Source organism: Pogona vitticeps, chromosome 6 (assembly GCF_051106095.1).
Source record: "Pogona vitticeps strain Pit_001003342236 chromosome 6, PviZW2.1, whole genome shotgun sequence".
In the NCBI taxonomy this organism is placed as follows: Eukaryota; Metazoa; Chordata; class Lepidosauria; order Squamata; family Agamidae; genus Pogona; species Pogona vitticeps.
This window is the reverse complement of record NC_135788.1, coordinates 83071557-83088058: the sequence shown is the minus strand read 5'-3', so window position 1 is coordinate 83088058 and position 16502 is coordinate 83071557. Positions and strand designations below refer to the sequence as shown.

The window sequence follows — 16502 nt, the reverse complement described above, 5'->3', positions numbered from 1 at the left end:
TCAACAAACTCCGATATGCAGATGATACCACTCTGATGGCAGAAAGTGAGGAGGAATTAAAGAACCTTATAATGAGAGTGGAAGAGGAGAGTGCAAAAAACGGCCTGAAACTCAACATCAAAAAAACTAAGATCATGGCCACTGGTCCCATCACCTCCTGGCAAATAGAAGGGGAAGACATGGAGGAAGTGACAGATTTCACTTTCTTGGGTTCCATGATCACTGCAGATGGTGAAAGCAGCCACAAAATTAAAAGACGCCTGCTTCTTGGGAGGAATGAGATGACAAACCTCAATAGCATCTTAAAAAGCAGAGACATCACCTTGCCAACAAAAGTCCGAATAGTCAAAGCTATGGTTTTCCCTGTAGTGTTGTACGGAAGTGAGAGCTGGACCACAAAGAAGGCTGACCACTGAAGAATTGATGCTTTTGAATTGTGGTGTTGGAGGAGACTCTTGAGAGTCCCCTGGACTGCAAGGAGAACAAACCTATCAATTCTAAAGGAAATCAACCCTGAGTGCTCACTGGAAGGACAGATCCTGAAGCTGAGGCTGCAATACTTTGGCCATCTCATGAGAAGAGAAGACTCCCTGGAAAAGACGCTGATGTTGGGAAAGAGTGAAGGCAAGAGGAGAAGGGGATGATAGAGGACGAGACGGTTGGACAGGGTCATTGAAGCAACCAACATGAATTTGACCAAACTCCGGGAGGCAGTGGAAGACAGGAGGGCCTGGCATGCTCTGGTCCATGGGGTCACGAAGAGTCGGACACGACTTAGTGACTAAACAACCAACAATATTTCTATAGGTAGCAGACACCCTGCCTTCCCATATATTGTATTTTTCGTTCCCACCTTTCCATAAGACACGCTTTATTTTTAGGGGAGGAAAACGGGAAAAAAATATTCTGGCAAGTTCAGCCTGCTGGGCCCGTGGGGGTGGGGGTAGCCTTGGAACGGTCCAAGAGTGCCTTCCAGGACCCTTCGGAGGCTCCCCCCACCCTCCATGGGGCTAGCAGGGGCGAAACCGCCGGCTTCCAGGACCGTTCTGAGGCTTGGAAAGCCTCAGAAGAGTCCTGGAAGGTCGTGATTTGCCCCAGCTGGCCCTGCGGGGGTGGGTGGGTGGAGCCTCCAAAGGATCTTGGAAGGCTCCCCCCACCATCCCCCCCTGCTGTGCCCTGGGGAGCACTGTTTTACAGTATTCGCTCCATAAAACGCAGACACTTTCCCCCCACTTTTGGGGGGTGGAAAAGTACGTCTTATAGAGCGAAAAATACAGTATGTAATGGCATTAGCCTGCACCAATGGGAGCTGTTGGGAGGCAGAGCCAGCCAGATAGAAGGGGGGTTATAGCAGAATGGAGCGAGAGACAGACATTTTCATAGACATAGAGTTTTGAGGGCAGAGAGAGAGAAAGGTTTGAGGAGAAAGGAAGATAGTTTGGGCTTGAGGGAGAGAGAGAATTTAAGGAGTGAATAGTCAGAGTGTTATCTGTATTAGTTAAGATAGAAAAGGTTAAAGGAAAATACTGAAGCTTTGTGTAACTTTAAGAATGTGCTTAAGAACTATTTCTGAAACAACTTGTAACCAATAAACCTTTTTTTATTTCAACGTTCAGTACTGAATGGACCTCAGTCTTTCATAGGAAATATAGTTGGTAAAGAGATCAACTGGTGGCAGCATGGTAAAGGACGTGTTGGGATACTCACGTGAGCTCTTTGTTTGGTGAAATAAGTAGGGGCCTCATTGGTAAACGTATTTTTCACTCTATAAGACTGTGAAGGGTCGTTTGGTTGGGCTTCCCTTTTCTTTAATAAAACACCATCAGATGGTTTGGCAAATAACATGTTGTCTTTTATTACTTCACCCAACGGGGTTTCAACCATAACATGTTTGTTTGAACTAGTCTCTTGTTCGAGCAATGGCTCCCACAAGGGCAACCAAAGGCTTTCTTCTGTAACGTTCACCAAACCCTGGTCCCATGGACCAGCACAAACTTGCCCATGACCCTCAGTTCCCAAACCATGGACAGTTGGACTTAAAAGCGGAGTGGTCTCTTCTTCTCCCATCCATCCCCAGGACGGGTCTCCCTCTCTTGGCGAGTCACCCCAAGGTCCAGGAAACACCCCATCTTCCTCAGTTCTTCCAAATGCCATGCCTGACGAACCTCCTTTTCTCTAGCAATGGCTTCTTTCTCTTCCCGGATTTTCCGTCTCCATTCACGAGTCTCAGACTCACCCCCAATACGATGGTCTTTGGGGTAAGCCTTTCTTCCTTCTACTCTCTGCTTCAACTTTAGGCACCCGGACCTGCTCCCATTTTCCCGTCCACGGGTCCTGCATCCATATCCATTCCCAACCTCCTGGGATCTTGTCACATTCTGCCCTAATCTCTCCCAGCCCCCCTTCCTCCACCACCTCTTGAACCCTTTTTCTTCCCACCAATTCTTCCTTAAAAGGAATAGTTATTTTTAACCCTTTCAATCCTTCTTCTAGATCCCGAGTGTTCACCGCCTTTGATATCCCTTTTCCCTGTAGACTTTCCTCCTCTAAATCATGGGTATCTGAGCCTTGATCTCTCTTACAGCTTAAGGTAGCTGGAGGACTAGTCTGAGTTTGTTTGGAGGTCTTAATGAGAGACGGCTCTACCAGAAGGATCCGGAACTTCTGGTCTTTCCCTTCACAAAGACCACATCCACTGTCCTCAGTCTACACTTACACACCTCAAAGGGACTGCAATAAATTATAGTAGCATCACAAATGTGTTTTGATATGTATAGGTATCCAGTTTTTCTCCAAAATACACAAGTTGCTTCAGACTGGTCCAAGGCATGGGAAAGATGATGTGATCCCATCTCACAAAGTCAAGTTCCGTTTTTCACAGCATGGTTTTGTATACCTGAACTCCAAGTGCAATGAAGAAGCCTACAATAGCCACGCACTAGGAGTGCATGCAATGCTATCACAGTTGTGCAGAGAACACCTACTTTGTATATTTCCACCTGAAGGTGTATGTCCATTCAGTTAAAGAGCTAACAGATGAACATTTGGTGTATCCAATCTCAGTGCTTGCACATCTAATTCCAGAGCGCTTACCTCATGCTCTCAGCTCTTTATTCAAGAAAACTGGAGATATTCTTTATATTTATGGTCTTATTATATCCCATCTTAACTGCACACAAATTTCCTCCTCCTCAGTTTATCATCAGGTTGGAAATACGATAAGAAAGGCAATTTGTACAAAATATTCAGTGTCTCTGTATCTCTGCTTAAAATATGTTTGCGTATTTATTGGTTGGGTTTTTACTCCCTGATCAATGAAGGTTACTGATACCACACTGCCATCATGCTTTTGTCTCTACTGGTCAAGCTAAATGTCAGTCAGAAATCCATACTCATCATGCTTTTATTCTATATCTAGTTTTTTCTTCAGATCTGTGACTATGGATGCAGGAAATGTTCAATATGTTTGATATTGAAGTAACATGTACAGCTGCAGAAAGTCACATTTAAGGAGCCAATGCAATTCAAAAGTAAGAGATGATTGAAGATGTAGATACTATTTTTCTCACTTAGACTAGGAAAATCACCCATGTCATCTTGTGAGTGGTTCATGATTGGTATCTAGTTACTGAGGCTCTACTACTCTCTAAGAACAAGTGCTCTTATTTGTGTGAAGTATATCTCTTGGGAAATCTTTCATCTCATCTCGTTAATGGTCCTTGAAGGGAGGCACTGCAGATTTTGTGACAGGTGTTGGTTACAGCAAAGCACCGTGGTACACTTTTGGCCAAGGGACCAAGCTAGAGATTAAACGTAAGTATGGATTTTTATCTGTTTCTTCAAAGTATGTGGAAGTCTACATTTCACAGTAATTTTTTTTTCAGCAGAATACTGAAGTTGAATTTAGAATTTAAAATGTCTGCCTTTAGTAGCTGAAGGCATTTGTGTTTCATTTAAATGGGTAGTGAGGAAAAGAATAGCTGTACATCAGGGAAGATATATCAGGAAACTCTGTGATTAGCTCCAGCAAATGGCACCAAGGTCAATCAAAAAGTGTCTTTTACTGTTCAATATTTACTGAAAATACTGTATATTTTCTATCTTGCATTTGTCTCTTTCCCATAATGTCCTGGATCTACAGGAAGGTAATGCTAAAAAAAAAAAAAATGAGGACTGAATAAGAAATTCTTCTGTAAAAGGAATTCAACTGGGTTGATATTGCTTTGTAAACCATGTGGTATCCAGTTGAAAGCTGTAGCGGCTGTTAAAAGTTTTTAGATTGAAGCAATGAGGTGAACTGAATTAAGAATGTAAGAGTTCATACAGACTTTGTTTTTACAACAAATTCCAGGATCCCTTATAAAGAAACTTCCGCAAAATAGAAAGAGGGGAGAAGGGGAAAGAAAAAAAAAGAAAGAAAAAAAAAGAAAAAAGAAAAGAAAGAAAGAAAGAAAACTTGAATGCAGATAGATAGCTCTTTTCTGCTCTGTGCCATTTCTTATGATTCTCTGCAACCAAGGGCAGCTTATGACTGGGGTGGAGGGGAAGACATTTTCCTCAATGTTGCGCTGAGGTGCTGTTTTTGTCTCAGTCCGCTAGCCACTCCAGTCAGTGGTTAAATTATCTTAAATGCAGGACACATTAAGTAACCTGAAACAGAAAACAGGTGGGGGAAAATAGATTTTGCACCACTATGCCATGAACACTTGCCTGAAAACCAGTCGTGTTTATTTTGTTGGTGTGTATTCCAAAGTAAGTGAGCACACTTCAGAATAATGGTTGCCCAGAGGCCAAAAAAAAATGAACAAAGGAGTACTCTGGGAGCAGCATTTGTCACATCATTTACGTTTATGGCAGTATGTGGAGTTCTTTACTCTTTTAACAGTAAAGTAACCTGAGAATATTTCTTTTTCTAAGTGTTTGGTATTTAAGTGTGCAGACATACAACCTGCTGCTCATCTCTATAGAGTTCTAGTCTGTTGTGCAAAAACTGCTGTTAGAAAAAGAATTGGAGTTGCTTCCAAAAATTAATGTCACAAACTTTGCCCACAAGACACAGTAATGTGTGTCATTTTGTTTTTTCTTCTTTTCCAAAGCACCAGAGACTTTGATCTCAATTGTGATCAACTGCAGTTTGAATTAAAATATATGTTATTACGTATAATCAAATCAATTAATATAGGCAGGCAGATCACTTACAATAGGACAATTAAACTGTATGTCTTTTTAATACCTTAGAGCACAAGCTCATCTAAATTAAGCCCTTTGTAATTTTAGTGCATATTTATCCTTTCTCCCACTAACTAATACTGTAGGACTGAAATGCTAACTGTTGGGCAGACTGGATACTTAGTAGTTATTTGGCTATCTCTATATTAAAATGTATTTTTGTAATGGAATACTGAATTCAGATCTCTTAAGTTATCTATTTCCTGATTACCAGTGAGACAAGTTTATTTTTAACATATACAATGTATAAATCATTTACAAGGCAAAAAAAAGAGTCTGTACTGTGGGCAAAAGTATAACAATACACCACACAAAGTTATCTGTGAGGAGAGTTGGCCTCTCTTATGCATATTTTTAATTTGTAATTTGCTTATGTGTTCTCCTCATACCCTTAAATTTCTCTGTATAGTATCATCCCTTACTAACTGCCCCAAGAGCTGGTCCTCACCTTAGATTAAGTGAGACAGCTATTTCATGCAGCAAATGGTGGGTGTCTTGGATAGGCAACAAATTGTTCACTTTTTTTAACCCATCCGTGGCTCTGTCTTTACTACCACTATGTTGAAGGGGCACTTACGAGATTTATCTGCCTCAGGTGTAAAATTTGATTGGCCATGGGTACTATCAAACTCCATTAGGGATAGAATATTTGTTCCCCTGCCTCAGCAAGGAAAATCTCCTGGGCTGGCCATGGCGGGTTGGGGTGGGTGGTCTAGACAACCTCACAATACATGACCTATAAAGCATTCAGATAGATGTGCACGTGTGTGCGTATGTGTGTGCGTGTGTGCGCTTGCGTGCGCTTGCGTGTGCTTGCGTGCTTTCTTTAGTGTTTTTGGTACATTGGTTTCTAATAGAAAGATGATAATTTTAAAATTTTCCCATTTATTTTACAATATTGCTAGAATTTTGGCTGGCAAAAAATGGCTCAATGTCCTATCATTGGGTGTTGTCCGAGCCAGCAGGTCTTGAATAGACTTTTCTATTGTACGTATACATGCATCACTGTTTTCTTTTTCTATACACACTTGTCAGAAATAGGCTTAGTTGCTCTTTCAGTAGAGTGAACCCACTAAAATCAATGGGATTTAAGCCAGTGATGCTTAGCCTAAGACCCATTTATTTAACTTAATATACTCTCTAAATATAAATGTTTCTGGCTCCAAACCATTGTTTTGGAACTTTTTATGATTTTGGATTTGTTGCCCCCCCCCATGTTTCCTTAGAAACAAATCCCTCCTAGATGAACCCATAAAATTATATAGGGTGTGAAACATACTGGGCCGCTCCCCCACCATATATGTTCAAGAAAACATGCTAGGTGGAAATGTCTGACGCTAAATCTACTTCTCTCTATTCATCAATTTACCAGCTGCACTGTTTGTCCACCCTCTGTAACAGATCTTGTGCTAGTAATTGTTGTGGCAGAAAGTGAACATTGATAATACTATTCTCCTCATCTCAGTATTTATTTTCCTGTTGTGGGACAGCAGTTGAGCATTGGGTCCATGTCAACTGAAGGATGAGACAGCAAGAGGGAGTGCCTCTTTCTGACCTGAATCACACAAGATAGGGTCAGCTCAACAGGGCAACCCAATGACCTCAAAGCAAAACTGATCCTGAAAGTCATGGAAGGTGGTGTCTGCACCCCAGGCATGAATAACAGAATGTTCTGTCTTTGTGTTCATTCCTGCAGGCAATGACGCCACACCTTCAGCATCCATTTTCCCTCCCTCAGAGGAGCAACTTAAAACCAGCTCGGCAACTGTAGTGTGCCTGATTGACGGCTTCTATCCGGGTGACTTGGGTGTGGTCTGGAAAATGGATGGCACTGCTGCCACGACCAAGCAGGTCCAGACCAGTTCTGTGGCAAGGAATACAGACCAGACTTACAGACTCAGCAGCACCCTGGCGCTCTCCACAGAAGAATATAATTCCCATGAAGAGTATACTTGTGAAGTGACACACAAAACTTTGTCCCAGCCCCTGGTGAAGAGTTTCACAAGGACTGGGTGTTCTGGTTAGGAAAGGACCCCACAATGCAGAGATACCCCCCACTAGCATAGTAGCTCCTGTAATGCAATGTATCTTCTATTTGTCTCATTAAAACCTCCTTCTGTTTCAGCTACAAAACAACTATCTGTATCAGAAATTGTATTACTTCCTAGGCATTATGATGAAACCAAGAGGCCTACAAAGTCTCGTATTTTCTTCTTGAATCACAGTATGTGACTTCTAACATTGCCTAATCTGTGTCCCGCTTTTATCAAGGTAATCTCAGAAAATAAAATGAATACATAAATAAAGGCATTTAATTTAAAAGCATCTGCTGTCTGTCTGCTTTTTGCTTCTCTTGTGATGATCATCTGAAAATGAAACAGCAAACACCAGTGAATTACATAAAAGGCTGGAGGAAGCTGCAATAATAAGAGGCTGTGCACATAATTTCATTTTATTAATTTTATGTCCAGAACAGTATATATGTGTTTGTGTGAGAGAACGTGTGCATGTGTGCAAATGCTCACACATATGGATGTATGTTCCTCTTTACCACTGTTCACCACCCTCCCTACTGACTTTGATATGTGAACATGTCTCATTGGTACAATAGGACCCGGGAGCTTAGAATCCAGGGACAGACACTGCCCACAGGAATCATAACTGGATATCCACTTTTGTTTGCATAGGCGCGATACTTTTGTTTGTGTACAATTTTGGGGTGAAGATTGGACCAAGACATTTTGCTGTCTGGCTGAGGTTGGGCTGTAAATGGCACCCCCTCAACCAGTCAAACCCCGTAGTATCCAGTGGGAGCCAACTTCTTTTAACATCCAACAATCACACAAAATTTTCTCCTTCTCCCTGGCAATTTAAAAAAAAAAGCCCACATCAATATGAATTTGATGCAGGACATTGATCCAACATCAGCTGCCTGTAGCAGCTTCCTCACTTTGCCAAGTGGTAGAACAGACTCCAGAGGGATCTTTCCAATACTGCATTTAGGAGAAGTAAACTAGATTGGGAATCTCAAATGTAGCCAGGTCTGTCGCTTAGCAGTTGAAGGAACATATTGTGTGCATGTAGTCCTTTCCCTCCACTTTTGCCCCTTCACGTCTTCATGGTTTTGCTCACATTTGCAAGTACTGGAATATTTGGTACCTCCATACACTGCTATAGATGTTTTTTTCTTTTTCTTTTGACGTACAGTATGCGAGGTCCACTGTTACCATCATTAAAGCAATGAAACAAGGTGGACAGGGAAGACATAACACTCTCCACTAAGGCAGGGTAGAGTGAACTCTCCCTTCAATGCTGAGGGAAAGGACCAAGGTTCCTGTGCATTTCTTCCCTCAGGAATGATAAATAAAAAGGAACCAAAAGTGAGCAGCGAAAAAAGTATATTGAAACAAGATTAACACTGCTGTTATAATTGAGGACTCCAGGAATATACTTCCTTACTCCACCCTCATGGAAAAAACTAAGGCTGCAATCAATCCCATGCACACCTATGTAAGTCCCATGGAAAACAACAGGAGGAGATTCACAAGTGAATAAGCACTGCACTTAAGAGCTTTTTAGTCAAGAGACTCAATGATAAAGGAGAAGCAGAAGTAATTTGTCCTCCCCCACCCCCACCCCACCCCACCCCACCCCCAATGACCTGAAGGCCCCACTGGAGATATCAGCCAGACCTGGTCACAACAAAAGAAGTAGCCAGTCCCACTATCAGTAGACTTATATCAATACTGTGTTTCCTCAAAAATAAGACAAGGTCTTATATTAATTTTTGCTCCAAAAATGCATTAGGGTCAAAAGATGTTTTATTTTTTTCATGTACAACGATCTACATCTTTTCAAAGAGAGTCATGTCATCTTCTCTTGGTTCCTGCACAATGATGGAGGGAGGGGTTTCACTCAACTGGGGCTTATTTTGGGGGAGGGATTATATTATGGTAAAGGTAAAGGTAAAGGTTCTCCTTGACAATTTTTGTCCAGTGGTGTTAACTCTAGGCCATGGTGCTCATCCCCGTTTCCAAGCCATAGTGCCAGTGTTTTGTCCAAAGACAATCTTCCGTGGTCACGTGGCCAGTGCGACTTAGACATGGAACACTGTTTCCTTCCCACCTAGGTGGTCCCTATTTATCTACTCACATTTGCATGCTTTCGAATCGCTAGGTTGACGGGAGCTGGGACAAGCGACGGGCACTCACTCTGTCACATGGATTCGATCTTACAGCTAAAGATCTACAGGCCTTACAGCACAGAGACTTCTGCAGTTTAACCCACAGCACAACCTATATTATGAGCATCCTGCAAAATCATACTAGGACTTATTTTCAGGTTACATAGGTCTTATTTTCGGGGAAACAGGGTACCAACATCTATACCAACAACACAAGTTGGATAGATGTACCTGTTTATTCTGTCATTCCCCCCAAAACTTCATAGTATAGTTAGGGAATTCTGTGGATGTGCCCCTAGATGCTTTTTTTTCCATTAAGGAGACACACAACATCTAAGGGGTCAAAAAGCCTTAGTCGTACTTTTCATTATTAATGATCCTGATAACAGAATCTGAAGTAGACAAAATCATTGGTTTCATTCAGTTCAATGGAAGTCAAGGCAAAATAGAGCCTTACTCACTCTCCTTCATTATGTGCAATTCTTTTGTTGTTTCTATCTCAATGTAATATATACTATGATATACATCAGCTGAAATCCAGTAGTAATTCAGAACTACAGCATGCCCATCTGAATCAATGGAACTCATAGAGGAACTGACTCATCAAATCTCCACTGATTCAGTGGATCTATCCTAGTTGTGATTTACTACTGGATTTCAGCAATTTTGCTGTTATTGTCCACTGGAGATTGTATTACATACAGAATATTTAAATCTACAGATGAGTTCTATGCCACATCCTGTTCTTGTACAAATATGTCATAATTACAAAAGTTTTAAACTCAGTTTGTACTAGGTTCTCAGACTATTTTCTAGTATTCTCATGTAATCATGTGGCTCATGTGTAGACAATGGCATGCATGCAACTCATTTTGGGTACTCTTCCACAAATGGACTAAACTGTATTTCTGAGCAGCATACCGCTACTTAATCCTATGTTAACATCAGTGATATACTAGGAAATACAGCATGCAAATAAAACTATCATGGCCAGTTTCAGGGTTTAGCACTGTTAGAGAATTAAAAAGACCACACTGTGGTATGGGGCCCATTTAGGGTTACAAGGTCTCAACACTAGCTTAAGTCTCAGGAGACTAGTATGTTTCTCTGTCTTTCCAGTTCAGGAGACAGATGTGGGGCTGAATAGTGATAGAGGAGGCGGAAGTTTGGCTTTTAAGTGTTTTAATCCTAGGCACCTGTTTCCACCCAATGGTGCAAAAGGTGTTTGTGGAGGACTGGTGCTTACCTCCTTTCCAATACTTGCCTGCCTTGCCTCTGTGACATCACAAGGACCTGCCTTGTGACATCACAAGGACCTGCCTTCAGTTTTTGCTTTGAAATTTTGTGGCATGATGACAAAGGTAGTCTCTGAAGTTGCCTGTACTCTGAAACAATGGACCTCAGAGACTGCCTTTACCTTCATGCCTTAGTTTCAGAGCCTTTGCCTTCAAGGAAAGAAGCTAGTGCTGAGCAGAGAGCCAACTTCTCAACTGAGGAAACACAGAGATGTCAGTACATGCTGGAGAATTGTTTTCTTCCAGGCATTCAGGGAGTCCTTGGGGGGCGGGGGAGAGGCTCAGCAATGGAGGCAGTGCTTTTCTTCCCAGCACTGATGACAAGTGAGCTGAAATTACACAAAGGCCTCTGACTTTAGGTCATCAAAGACCTAAAGGACAGGGCAGCCACAGGACAGGGCAGCCATACTCTCTGAACTGGTGCCTCAAGGCATAACCTCTGGCGCACCCTAGTGATGGCACTAAAGACCAATTACAAAAAGTTGGATTGAGGCAAGTTCATGTTATAATAAACAGACAGCCTTTTCCTTTTAATGGAACTCTGATTCTAATCATATGTTTGTTAACTAGCTTGGTCCTATGTCTATGATATTTAGGGAGGATTTAAAAGGGTGGTCATGACCAGCTTCCAACTGCCTTAGGGAAAGCTCTGTGGTTGTTGGCACCTTGGTAGTGATGGGAAACAGAGGTCCACAGTGGCCCAATAAATAAACTTCCCTTGTATCAAAGGAAATGTTTCTGCTGCCCCCAAACATCAAAATGTTACTTTCTCCTCCCTTTGATTAACTGCTGATATTGAACCAAAATGCTGCAGGACTTCTTTGAAACTTCTTGAATTCAATGGTGCTGGCATGGAGCATGCTGCAATAAAGAGATAAACTGAATGTATAACTTTGGCATCCTTTCCATTATTCAGCTTAGTCTGGCATACTGCTAATCACTTCTACAGAGGTAGGCTGGCCACAGATCCAGATGCAGCATAGCATAGGATTGACTATTCTGTGATGCCACTTCATCCATATTCATGTTTCTACCTTTGAAATCTTTTTGGAAACCATTGTTGGTCCAGAATATTGCCATTTCGCTAGAGTTGGGGAAGCAGGGAGGTGAACTGCAAGTCTCATCACTCCTAGCCATCAGTAAAGAATGATAGGAACTGCATTTAAACAACCTACCTAAAGTATGTTGTTAATTGGGGCCAACCACTGGAAATAAATCTTCCAGCTACCTTAAGATTTTTTTCCCATCTGTCAGGTAATTTGTGGACCAAATTCAAAGGGGAGTGTCCTTTAAAGTCTTCTCTGCCTTAGAACCTAGTCAGGTATCCCAAGAAATGCCTGATCCTGATCAACTTGGCCAAGTATTTGGATTGTCTTCAGAGGTTTTCTTAGAAGTAAAGCTGCCTGTGAGATCTGGTGGGTGATAATTAAAGAGATGGCCTTCTCATTTATGGAAATCCATCAGGAAGGCTAATTCAATGTGAACATTTCTGTCTATTTGGTACCAAGCAAGTGCATTTTTATTCTTCCAGGATTTAAAAGTTCTTCTTCTTCTTCTTCTTCTTCTTCTTCTTCTTCTTCTTCTTCTTCTTCTTCTTCTTCTTCTTCTTCTTCTTCTTCTTCTTCTTCTTCTTCTTCTTCTTCTTCTTCTTCTTCTTCTTCTTCTTCTTCTTCTTCTTCTTCTTCGTCTTCGTCTTCTTCTTCGTCTTCGTCTTCATCTTCGTCTTCTTTTGATGGAGTTATGGTTTCTGAAATGCTTTTGCCATCAAATTTTATTTTTCTAAAATGAAATCATGTAAGAATCATGACTGGAGAGTAGGATGTGCATTATTAAAATGAACTAAAGAGTAGAATTTGAATGTTTTACCACATGTCTTTTACGAGACCATTCATCAGGAAATCTCGAGTACCACAAAAATCATTTGGGAACTGCCTTTTTCCTATGACACAAATAAATGTTATTGAATTGTACATAGCTTCAGCTTCCTTTTCTAAAAGAATGTATAATGATGTGTGTGAAGTTCTTTAAACATCCAAACTGCTCCTGTTCATGCTGATGCTGCAGTTGCCTCTCTCCTCCTCCACCACCCCCTTCCTTATTCACCCCTCCTTGTCGTCAGCAATCAGCCCTAAGCTCCTCTTCTGAGTTGGAAAAAAACAAATTACTGATTTAAGAGGCACAAGGTTGTTTGCTATTCACACTGTGTCCAGGTGCATTGCAATGTGGGGGTTTCAGTTCCTTAAAAAATCAGGCACTGACAGATACTGTTGCCTTGGTGAGAGCTAAATTAGCTCATGAAGATACCATCTTGGCATCTGTTTAGACTCTCGAAACAAGTCAGGTTGAAACTTTAACCCACAACAGAAATGTTGGTGCACAGTTTCCAACATTTGCCTCACTCAGAATCAGAAAGATGTTGCTGACTGTTTCATCTCTCAGTACCAGAGAGATGAAAGAGACCTTGTCACATATTTCATTTAAAATAAACATCAAGTAGAAATCTGAGCATTAAAATTATAGCTGCCTGGAACTTGGCGATACCATGGCTGTGGTATTACTTTGCAAAATAAATATATTTTCAAATATCATTTCAATGCAAGACAGGCAACAGTTTTGTTATATGTCTCTTCTGTTGCTTCAATTGCTTGTGCCTTTAGTTACAGCACAGTACTCCTTTTAATGCTTGTACTTGAAGCTGAATACTAAAAAAGAACAGATTTGTGTAACTGTGTGCCATCACGTCAGTTCTCACTTATGGTGTCAGGATTTTATTAATATACTGATTTCCTCACTGTCTAACAGCCTCCTCACCTCAGGAGATAAAAGTATAAAAGATAAAAGTATTCTATGGTCTATTCGTAGGGTTCCCAAAGTAGTTTTTCAGCATTCATGTCAAGGCTACCTTGTCTGGGGTGACTCAGAGGTTCTGTGGCCACATTACATACGTACATGGAACTTTACATTCATATCAATGACCCACAACATATGTGGCAGGGCACATTCTAGACACAGTGTCAAAATTAGATAGTGGTGGTGCTGTGGGCTAAACCGCAGAAGCCTGTGCTGCAGGGTCAGAAGACCAGCAGTCGTAAGATCGAATCCACGGAACGGAGTGAGTGCCCGTCGCTTGTCCCAACCTAGCGGTTCGAAAGCATGCAAATGCAAGTAGATCAATAGGGACCACCTCGGTGGGAAGGTAACAGCGTTCCGTGTCTAAGTCGCACTGGCCATGTGACCACGGAAGATTGTCTTCGGACAAAACGCTGGCTCTATGGCATGGAAACGGGGATGAGCACCGCCCCCTAGAGTCGAACACGACTGGACAAAAATTGTCAAGGGGAACCTTTACCTTTACCTAACCATTAATAATTTCTGATAATCTAACTAGGGCAGTGGTTCCCAATCTTGGGTAACCCAGATGTTCTTGCACTGCAATTCTTGGAGGCTTTAATAGCTTCTTGTTGGTCAAAAATCAAATATAGCATCCTCTTCGGGACATGGTGCCTCATTGAGTGGTTGTTGTGCAACTCCTGGAGTTCTTGGATGAGAAAACTGATCTGACTCCATTTCAAGCTGGCTTCAGGCCTGGTTTTGAAATTAAATATGTCCATGTGCACATGGATTGCTTAGGGCAGGAACAGAATTGGGTTTTTGTGACCATATCAATTTTCTTGCACCCCCTCAGTGGTTTTTCACTGATCTAAACGCATCGTCCTTGATCCTGGTGGATAGGCTGTGTGACTGAGGAGCTAGAAGTCCATCATTCAGGTTATCCTGCTTCCACTTTGCCAGTTCTAGAAGAAGGTGCTGGAGGCCTAATCCTTAACCCCACGTCATTCATATAATGGATGTCCAGCAGGATTCTGTCTTTCCCTCTATGCTTTTTCACATCTGTGTGAAAGTTCTGAGAGACATAATTATAGATTTGGGTTGGTAAGGAAATAAGAGAAGTAATGATAATTAGCTATAAGTTAAGGTGGGATGCAAGATCTATTTTAAAAAACTGTATGTGCAGCAAGAATGTCTTTTTAATGATTTGTTTCTTAGGATATGCCAGTTTAATATTTATGGAAAGAAATTTTCATGTCCCGTCCTCATGTGTTGGCTCCAGAATCCTCTGAAATGGTCAATGGAATGTTCACCTGAAAAATGTGGGACATATCATGAGGATCTGCTAAGAGAACTAGCGTACTTTGGCCAGTTCACCCTTTCTCCAACATCTCCCACAACTCATTCCGCAGTGTTCATGAGATCCCCAAAATCCCTCCCCCCCAAAAAAACTTATTTAAGGGCAAATTAAGATAAAGTGATGGAGATGTTTTTAGCTTAATGTATTTGCGAAGGTTTTCACGGCTGGGATCTAATGGTTGTTGTGGCTCTTTGGCCATGTTCTGAAGGTTGTTCTTCCTAACATTTCGCCAGTCTCTGTGGCCGGCATCTTCAGAGGACAGCACTCTGTTCTCTGGTGTAGATGGCTTGGGATTGGAGTATTTAGGGCTGTGAGATAGGCTTATGTCCTATTCAGGGGATGGGTGATTAGTGTGTCTTGTTGTGGGTGTATTGTTGTGATAAGGAGGAGAGATTATCTGTCACTGTGATTGATGGGTGTCATTTCAATTTCAAGCACCAGCACAGGGAAGCCATTGAAATCCACAAGCACCAGCAGAATGTCAACAAAAAAGAGGGAAATTTGAAACTCAACAAAACTTGGCTTCCAGCTCTGAAAAATACAGCGTGCAAAAGGTCAACGACCTCTATCCAGCCACAAGGACCGGGGATCACTACACACAAAAGACCAGCTAATGACACCCATCAATCACAGTGACAGATAATCTCTCCTCCTTATCACAACAATACACCCACAACAAGACACACTCAGCACCCATCCCTTGAATAGGACAAAAGCCTATCTCACAGCCATAAATACTTCACTCCCAAGCCAACTACACTAGAGCACAGAGTGCTGTCCTCTGAAGATGCCAGCCACAGAGACTGGCGAAATGTTAGGAAGAAATTCTATGAATTGTTTCCAGTTCATAGAAACAATTCCTTGTTAAGGTTGCTCATTCAGCTCAGTTTCAAACTTCCATGGGAATAAAAACTGTGAATTAGGAACTAGTAACTTCTCCCAGATTTGTGGCATATTAGGTTGTCTAGTCAGCTGCACCCATTCTCTGACATTTCAGACCCAAAGCCTGAGACCAAGGGGACAGGCCTCTGAGATATCTTCAGGAAATATTGTGAAATGGTACTATGTGTGTGTGACAGAAAGACAGAGCATTTAGAGTAAATGATGAATTTAAAAACTGCATGTGTAAATTCCAACAGCAGTACCTTTAGACCATGCAAGAGAACAGAAAGACAGGGTGTCTCTGAATATGTCTAAATAGTATAGAATCATAGATTCACTAAATAATTGAGTTGGACAGGACCTATAAGACCATCAAATCCAATCCCCTGCTCAATGCAGCGATACAAATCAAAGGATATCTGACAGACGTCCAATTTTCTCTTTAATGCCTCCAGTGTTGGAGCTCTCACCTCCTCCAGACGTAATTGGTTCTGTTCGTAGTATTGGTCTAAATTAGGAAATTGTTCCATGATATTTATCCTAAATCCAGGTTCCTGTCACTTGAGACTGTTATTATGTGCCCTGCACTCTGGGAGGGTAGAGAAAAGACCCTGTCCCTCCTCTGTATGATTGTCTTTTAAGTATTGGAAAAGTCTTACCATATCTCCCCCCAGTCTTCTTTTCTCAAAGCTAAACATGCCTAGTTCAGTTAGCCTTTCCTCAC

At 41.7% G+C, this 16502-nt stretch overlaps 1 protein-coding gene across 13 annotated transcripts in view; it reads left to right on the top strand.

Annotated features, from left to right (window-relative positions):
- CD8B (CD8 subunit beta) overlaps positions 1-7554 on the top strand; it is a 51079-nt gene extending 43525 nt beyond the window's left edge. For 4 of the 13 annotated variants that reach the window (XM_078377707.1, XM_078377702.1, XM_078377698.1 and 1 more), the window contains exons 3-4: positions 3779-3813; positions 6926-7554. In XM_078377707.1, coding sequence (XP_078233833.1) covers positions 3779-3813; positions 6926-7254 — 364 coding nt within the window. In that variant the 3' untranslated portion in view covers positions 7255-7554. Of the gene's footprint in view, positions 1-3775; positions 3814-6925 lie in introns of all 13 variants that reach the window. The other 9 variants (XM_078377703.1, XM_078377697.1, XM_078377705.1 and 6 more) reach the window with 3 other exon arrangements.
- Positions 7555-16502: the final 8948 nt, after the last annotated feature.